This window comes from Cicer arietinum, chromosome 4 (assembly GCF_000331145.2).
Source record: "Cicer arietinum cultivar CDC Frontier isolate Library 1 chromosome 4, Cicar.CDCFrontier_v2.0, whole genome shotgun sequence".
Classification (NCBI taxonomy): domain Eukaryota; kingdom Viridiplantae; phylum Streptophyta; class Magnoliopsida; order Fabales; family Fabaceae; genus Cicer; species Cicer arietinum.
This window is the reverse complement of record NC_021163.2, coordinates 56,031,837-56,041,017: the sequence shown is the minus strand read 5'-3', so window position 1 is coordinate 56,041,017 and position 9,181 is coordinate 56,031,837. Positions and strand designations below refer to the sequence as shown.

At 25.9% G+C, this 9,181-nt stretch overlaps 1 protein-coding gene across 1 annotated transcript in view; it reads right to left on the bottom strand.

Annotated features, from left to right (window-relative positions):
* Nucleotides 1-7,590: 7,590 nt before the first annotated feature.
* LOC101512949 (WAT1-related protein At4g08290-like) overlaps nucleotides 7,591-9,181 on the bottom strand; it is a 3,486-nt gene continuing 1,895 nt past the window's right edge. Inside the window, exons 4-6 of the mRNA XM_027333859.2 lie at nucleotides 9,041-9,181; nucleotides 8,799-8,950; nucleotides 7,591-8,020 (exon numbers count right to left, since the gene is read on the bottom strand). The exon at nucleotides 9,041-9,181 is cut by the window's right edge and continues 271 nt beyond it. Of these exons, the coding sequence (XP_027189660.1) occupies nucleotides 7,798-8,020; nucleotides 8,799-8,950; nucleotides 9,041-9,181 (516 nt within the window). The 3' untranslated portion in view covers nucleotides 7,591-7,797. The remainder of the gene's footprint in view (nucleotides 8,021-8,798; nucleotides 8,951-9,040) is intronic.

Sequence of the window (9,181 nt, the reverse complement as noted above, 5' to 3'; positions counted from 1 at the left end):
TATAGGAGAATTACACAACCCTCTGTCAGATTGAGCCAATATGAAATAGCCTATAATTCAGCAATCAATGCAGATGTAGAATGGATGCATTTTGCATTGTTGGCTGAATCAGAACCAGTCAGTGATGATGAGGCCCTAAGTGATCGAAGATGGAGACAAGCAATAAAGGAAGATCTCAATGCCATAAAAAAAAAAAAAAAAAAAAACCTGAAACTTGATGATCATGCCAGTACACAAAAGACCAATTGATGTGAAATTGGTCTATAAAATAAAGATGAATCCTGATGGACAAATTGCTAAGTACAAAGCCAGGCTTGTGGCAAAAGGATTTCTGCAGAAACCTGGGTTGGACTATAATGAAGTATTTGTACCAGTGGCCACAATTGAAACAGTGAGGCTTGTAGTATTAATGACCAATTACAAAGGATGGACCATGTATCCATTGGATGTAAAATCAACATTTCTCAATGGACCATTAGAAGAAGAAGTGTATGTGAAACAACCACTAAAATATGAAATAAAAGGCAAAGAAGACAGTGTAAGTAAACATAGGAAAATATTATATGGCCTGAAGCAAGCTCTTATGGCCTATAACAAGAGGATTAACAAGTTTCTCATAGAGCAGAAATCTGAAAAGTGTGTAAATGAGCATGGTGTCTATGATAAGAAGGAAGCAACAACACCTACATTATTAATATGTCTATATATAGATTATTTGCTAGTGACATGAAGTAATGAAACTGAAATACAACAGTTCAAGGACAAAATGGAAAAAAAGTTTGAAATAATATATGTGGGCTCATTATCATACTTCCTTGGTATTGAATTTGTGATAAAAAGAATGGAGACTTTATGCATCAAAAGAAATATGCCAATAATGTATTAAAGATATTTAATATACAAGATTGCAACGACTCAAGTACACCATCAGAAGCAGAGTTGATATTGTCAAGAGAAGGAAATGATGAGCTAAGAGACCCTACAACATTCAAGCAAATGGTAGGATCTTTAAGGTATTTGTGCAACACAAGGTCTTACATTACATATAGTGTTGGACTGATCAGTAGGTATATGGAGAAGCCTACAACACCTCACTACATGGCAGCAAAAAAAGGATTTTGAGATATGTTAACGAAGCCAATGAGCTTGGAGTGCTAGATCCTAGAAACTAAAATGAAGATGAAGCTGAATTGGCTAGCTTCATTGATGTTGACTGGTGTTGAAATAAAGATAAACGGAAGAGTACCACGGGTTATGTGTTCATGATGAATGAGACACCAATCTCAAGGTGTTCAAGGAAACAAAGCATAGTAACATTGTCCACTTGTTAAGTTGAATATGTTGTTGCATCAATGAGAGTTTGCCAAGTCTTGTGGCTGGCAGAATTAATGATTGAGTTGGGGCTGAGAAGTGATGAACTAGCTAAGATAAGGATAAACAACAAATCTGCAATAGACCTAGCCATGCATCCAAGTGCTCATGGAAGAAGTAAGCAGATATAGACAAAATTTCATTTCTTAAGAGATCAAGTGATGCAAGGCAAGATAAAGCTAGAACATTGCATCACTAATGACCATAAAGCATACTTTCTAACCAAAGGATTGAAGAGGGTGAAGTTCCAAGAGATTAAGAATAAGTTTGGCTTAAAAACACTTAATAATTTCTAATTATGAAGAGTGTTAAGTATATAATTTATAAATGATGTTATAGGAAGTTAAAAGTTAGTTAGGGAAAGTTAGAAGTAGTGAAGGAGATTGAAAATTCAGTTTTAGCAATTTACAGAATTACTTCTGGTGCAAGTAATTCAGTAAAACGTTAATTCATTCATTTTTTCTTTGAGCCATTCTAATTCCTATCATTCTTAAGTAAGTTCTAAATTAGTGTTGTGAGGATAATAAATTAGGTTATGTTTTTTTGTTGATTGAAGATAATTATTGATGATTATGTTATAATCTTATTTGTTATTTAAACCGTAAAATTTATTAGGTATTACACGTTAATCAATTAAAAGATTAAATAATTATATATTAATCGATTAATTAGAATGATTAGTTATATCGGTTAGGTGATTAGATAATTAAGTAGACAATAAAGATAATAGATTAAGAATCTAGTAAAATTAGGGAACTAGATAATAAATGAAGATGAATAAAAGAATCAATAAGGATACTAGATAATTGATTAGATTGAGTAAATAATGGTTCGGATGATAGATAATTCATTAGGAAGGGTAAATAATTGACTAGGTAGTAGTATCAACGGGAAGTAAGTCTTATATGACAATATATCTAAACTAAAAAGGTTCGGATATACACTCAAAAATCAAAAGAATTAATTGAGAAATAATTTAATCACATCACTTGATCAATTAATTGAAACTTTTTTGTTAAATACTAAATCACTATAACAATGCTATTGGGGCAGTTCAATTTATATATATATATATATATATATATGGTGATTTCTTAACCCGTGTTTTGACATCCTTTACACCAAAGTAATTATTGACCAAATAATAAAGTAAAAATGGTAAACTATTAATGTTTAACTTAGAATGTTTTGCATAAATTCATATTAATTCGTAGTTGATTAATTAACCAATCTTAATTGATTAATATTTAATTTAGATAATTTCAAGGTTTTTTCTTATCATCTAATCAATTAATCCAATCACACCTAATTGATTAGTTATGTATTTTCTGCAATTTTCATTCTTCCTAAACAATTAATCGATATATGTCTTAATTAATTAACATTTATGATACAACAAAAATATTTTACAATTCAAATTAATTACTTTATCAATTTATTATACTATAATCTTATTCACTTGGTACTCTAAGTGATTCACTTTCATTTATTTTCCTTGTGATTTCTTACACAACGATTATTTTTTGAATAGACAATGAGTTGACAAGATAAGATAAAATCGACGATGAATCTAAGAAGTGATGAGCATGAAGTGATTACATCACATTGACTAGTTTATGTAATGTTAAAATCTTTAGCAGACTATTTATTTATATTTTTGGATATTTAAAATCGACTCTTAAATCATATCATATTCAAGATTTAGATTCTTTTTATTATATGATTGTTAAATGACTACTTTTTATTCTAAATAGTTTTCCTTTTTGTGTGTGTTGTGGAATAAATTGTTTCGTAATGTTATTACGTTAATTACTTTTAAGATAAAAGTGTTATATGACTATTAAAAGATCTCTTAAAAGATACGTGAGTGATAACAAAATAGTTGAAAAGATTATTTATATAATTTAATATCCAAACATAATACACAATACTTATAATTTGTACTTCAATAATTCTCCTCTAAAACGAATTTAAACAAATGTATAAGTTGCCAAGAAAAAAGAATGACATTTGGTGGGTTCATAACTTTTCCAAAGTCATCCAAGTGCTCTGATGCACTGCACTGTTTATCAAGTGGTAGTAATGGGTGGTAGATTTGTGAAAATAAACACTCCATAAACAGATCTTACATAAAAAAAACATACACCCATGATTGCCTCCCCAAATCTTGTGGTTTATATTTGGTACAGTTTTAATAATTAGATGCTTTTATTTGTACAAGTCGAAATTGAAAATATGATAAAAAAGTTAACAATGTAAATATAATATAATTTAAATGACTAAATTAAATATATATATATATATATATATATATATATATTATTTAGTAATAGTATTTTAGCCTATTTTAGATAATATATGTATTTTAGCCTATTTACGTCTATAGCGTATTTACATATTATTTAGTAACAGTCTTGAACAAGCAAATTATAGTTAATTGATACATAATTATAATTATCACGTGAAAAACAATGTATTTTAGGAAATGTATTTTAAATTATTACTATTATTACAATTAAATATCATAAAATCTGTTTAAAACCTGACTAAAAGGTTGCGGCGGGCATGGGGCAATAGCGAGCATGAGACGCTTTCACAAAATGGAGCTCATATCACTATTGCTTATGTTTTGTAAATATCTATTGATATAGATATTTGGTGAAATAAAAATGATTTTTAATTAAAATAATTTAGGATTATAAAAATTATTTTTTAAAAAATAATTTATAATCTGTTTGTATATAATTTTATCAAAATGATTTTTTAAATTACAAAATTATCATAAAAGACATTATTTTTCTAATTATCATTTCTTAGATACATTTTAAAATTGATTAATGTACTTTACGTACTCATAAGAAAACAATAAATAAACATACAAAAACAAAAACAAAATCGTATCAACATATGAATAATGTAAAAATAAAATAATTCAAAGAAAGGCATAGAAACAATAAAAATACGATGAGAATGAATTGAAAAGAAGTAGAAAATTTACTTGATGAAAATCTATTTCAAAGTCTCATGGAAGGAGAAAAAATGTTGAGAGAACAATTTTGAATTTTCAATAAAGGGTAAGATAATTACATTGTTTTTCCTCATTAATGATTTAAAGCATGTGTTTTTTAAAATTTGTGGCATATTTCTCTCTCGTCTATAAAAAAGAGCGAATGTGACAAACTATTATCTTTTGTTTATCATTTTAAGCCAAAAAATAATTTTTTAATTTAAAAAAATATGAAACAAACACCTCCATTATTTTATGATGCATACGGAAGTATTTATATGAAATATGACAAAAATTAAGACACGAATATGTTAATGAAAAATATGATTTTTTTTAATATAATATAACTAGAAATGTTAAATTATTCTGTTCATGATACAAAATTACAATAAAAAATTTAAAAATTTAAAAATTATATTTAGTTATAACAACTAATATTATATTAATATATAAAAAGGTAATCCAATTTACAATATAATAATAAAAGAAAATAAAATATCTTAGAAGTATGTTACGAATTCTGAAATTGGATAAATATTCGGTATAAATATTTGATCATTTAAAAAATATCAATGCTTGATAGATATCATCTATATAGATGTAGATTTACTTGTTCAATCTCTTGCTTTATACATTTTTTTTCATTTGATTTTTGTATGCGTTTTTATTTATTTGATATGATCTTTTAACGTAAGTTTAATAGGATATATTTTATTTTATTTCGCATCAACAAATATATATAGTTAATTTATTTGAATGAATGAAATTTGTTAATGGTAGATATTGAATTTATTTAACTTCTTAACTCACATAGATACACAATGTTTTTATTTATTTTTAAATATATTTAATATGAATCATGTTAACAAATATTTAAAGATATTTATTAAATATATAAAAATAAAAATTTATATTAAAAAAAAAAAGTAAATTTTAAACTTTGAAAAATAAAATATACAATTTGTGAGGTAGTATTTCTGAAAAACACACCCAACCTACCATTTATGATAAGTTTAAAAAATATGTTATTCTTCAGAATTGATTCATATTCTTAAACACTAAGAGAATGATTAATGTATCAATCAATCTGAAATAATTGGTGGTGATTGATTAGAAGGCAAATATATCGTCTCCGTATACAATGACAAGTGCCAACTAAGAACAGAAAAAGGCATCGCTTATTGTTTATGTATTGGGATTCACTACCGTTAGAAATTTCTTAATTTTAAGCCTTTTAGAATTTTCTGAGTTGTTTCATCCAAATTGAATATGTACTTCATCAGTTTATCATCTTTCTTACTTTTTCAAATCTTTTTTTGTTTTTTTTAGAAAATTAAAATATAATTATATAATATTTTTATATTATATATTTATTTAATGAATTTATATTTACGATATATCTTACATTTAAAATAGATGAATAGTTTAATAGGCACAAGTAATGAAGGAAACAATTAGTGAATAGATGCAAGCTGAATAAAACAATTCATAGAAAGGAAATATAATGCAACATTTTGATTTGAGTATTTGAGAAGAAAAAAATTGGGAGTAAAAAATAATAAATGAGGTTAAATAAGTCTATATTTGTTTAGATTGTGTATCCAAGCTTAAAATGACTTAAGATTAGAGATGCAGGGAGTAAAATATAAAGATTTTGATTTTAATTTTATTTATCATTTATTATCGAGTGTAAAAATATTTATATTATCAACATATTATAACAGTTTTTGAACATGATTTTTATATGTAATTATGATAAAAGTTTAACTCCTTAAGGATCTAATAGATGTGATTGTTTAACAGAGTAACATCCTGCATCTTTTTATTTGGACAAAAATAACTCATCTTTTTTTTTTCTTTTTTAAATGGCTTTTACTAATGGTTATTTATGATTGTTAATTCATAATTTAATTTTTTAATCCTCTATCAACTATTATGTTATAGTTTTTTTTTATAAACAAATGTTAATAAGATAGTAATTATATTAGTTTTCTCATATCGTGACCGCAAAACAAAAAGATAAAAGTGTTACTGTTTTTTTACCGTTTAAAAATATGAAGAAAAATTGAGGAAATTAACTATGATGCCTACAACAAAATATTGATTTATAGAGAAAAAAAAATAAGAATCTCGTTTTTTCCACCTCAAATGAATATATATCATATTTTTATAATGTATCTAAACACTACCTTATTTTATTATCTAGTTTTAATCTCCTTTTATATCTCAACCACTCTTACATATTATATAAATTGTTATAACATTGAGATTTCTCTCAAAATTACTTATTGCCCTAATACATTTACACACTTTAAAACAAATATTTGAATTACATATGACAATATTCTATCATAAGAGTATAATAAAAAATATAAAAAATAATCAAAAATAAATTTAATGTGTTTTGATCGGTACAAATTATAATAAATAAAATAAAATCATATGTATAATATTGATTTTTTTTTATTACAATTCTAAACAAAATAAAACTTTTCCAAATTTTTCAATTTCAACCAAAATTCAACTGTGTCTTATTTTTATTTTAATATTTAAAAGAATCATGCATCGCATATTTAAATTTAGTTGGTGTATAATTTAAATATATTTTCGTTGTTTCTATTTTATTATTATCTTGCCATCTGATTTTGTTAGACAATAAATCACCGATACTAATTTAGTTATAGAGTGGAAATATAGATAAATAAAATCCTTGCATGCAAGCTAGCATTAATGGGGTGTCTGCAATGATAAATTTGGTATAGGTGATTTGTTGTCTAACAAAATTAACAAAAATTTCAAACATTTATTACAAATTAACAATTCTACCTTTTATTTATGTTTTTTTTTTGTTGCGTTAATTATTTGGGTTGGGCTTATGCCATTCTATGTATTGTTGTAATTTTGTAAGATACGTGGACTTAATTAAAATTTAGTCCAGAAAATTGACATATATAAAATAAACCTAAAACGTTACATTGTATTTTTTGTTTTAAATATTTATAATTCATTGACTATATTAAGACTATGTATTCTTTTCAAGAATAAGAAGTCTATTTCAAGTTATATACCTAATAAATTTTAATAAATTAAAATCAGTATTTTGAAAAATAATAAATTAGTTTTAGCCAAAAACTGAAATTTACACTAACATCTAATTAAAATCGTCTATTTTTTCAAGTCATATTACTAATTTAAAAGTTAACAATGCAATATGAAAAGAAGATATGCATTTCACATTTTGTTAAATAGGTACATAAGTGAAAGTAAACCAAAACAAAATCATCCAAATTTGAAAATGGATTTTCTTCTGAAACTAGTAAAGTTAAAATTGAGCACACATTGAATCCCAAGACAGTGTCACACTACATATGGGAATGGAATGTGTGAGCACTTAATTATAGATAATGGTCACTTTCTCTCTATGTGCTTGATCCTTTGACTTCCACATTGCTTGTTTGATCTCCAATTATGACCAATTGAGGTTTATTGTTATTTTCATTGTCATCAATTTGTGGGACAGTAATTGGTAGTTGTTGAGAGATTTTTTGTGGGGACTCTGACATCATAACATTTTTTTGTTCTTTTGATTTGCCCCATACAACAAGATATAGTCCTGTAACCACTACCACTCCTCCAACAATGCTGATGTACATAAAACAAATCAACACAAAGTGGAAAACATGAGTTTGACATTCTTAAACAAAACTTTGATTTTAGTGCATGAAACTATACAAAATAACAAGTGGTAAGAAAAGTTCGATATTTGTCGTTAAAATTATAAGTGTAGCATAAGGGATTATATCAAATAAGTGAAGTTTTACTATGAGAGAATAAGAATGTTAAATCTGACCACACATTTATACATAAACGAATGATTAATATTAGAAAGAAAAAAATAGAAGTAATGTCACTTTTTTAAATAACTCTTAATCATGACTATGTATAGTTGTATGGTCAAAAAAATTCTCACTCTCTCATTGTAAAAATCTTCTAATTTGATATGTTCTCTTTAGCACAATTCACTCCCTTAAATTAAAAAATTAAAGAAATTTTAAAATAGTTATTGAAATTGAAAATTATTGATCCTTTTAAAAATATTTAGATACAAAATTTACATATCCAAAAGGTCTAACGTGATCAATGATTTTTAATTTTATCAATTATTTTAAAATTTTGTTAATTGCATGTATCCAATTGACTATTTACTCCACTAAAATGAGAAAAGTACTAGAAATACAATTTTTTTTATAGATCTAAGAACACACTATAAGAAATACAATGATTTTCAAATCAATTTCATTATTAGTTGAAATTCACATAAATTAAATAAAATTATATCACTTTGTTAAATTACGTAAATCTCACATAAATTTTATGAAATTCATATGAAATTTAAAAAATAAAAAAAATGTTATAATACCTTCCAAGGTGGAGTTTCTCTGAAAGGACAATACAAGCCAAGGCTGTGACTATAATCATACGCAGGGGATTAAATGCAGTGACGAACACAGGGCCCATAGTTTTAATTACCGAGCCTTGCACATAAAATTGGATCGCTGAAGTTACTATTCCCTGTGCAAAACATTAGCAAAAAATAATGTCAAAATGAAATTTTAGAATACTCGGCTTATGTTGTAATTGGGCTGGGCTTTATAAACTAACCGCGTATACAGAAGCGAATAGTCTAGAGTCGAGGCCCAAAGCCCATGCATGAGGGGTATGGCGCTCCATGAAAACGGTTACAGCAGTACTTTGAAGCGCACCAATAAAGCAAACCCACGTGGCTAAGGACATTTCAGCAGG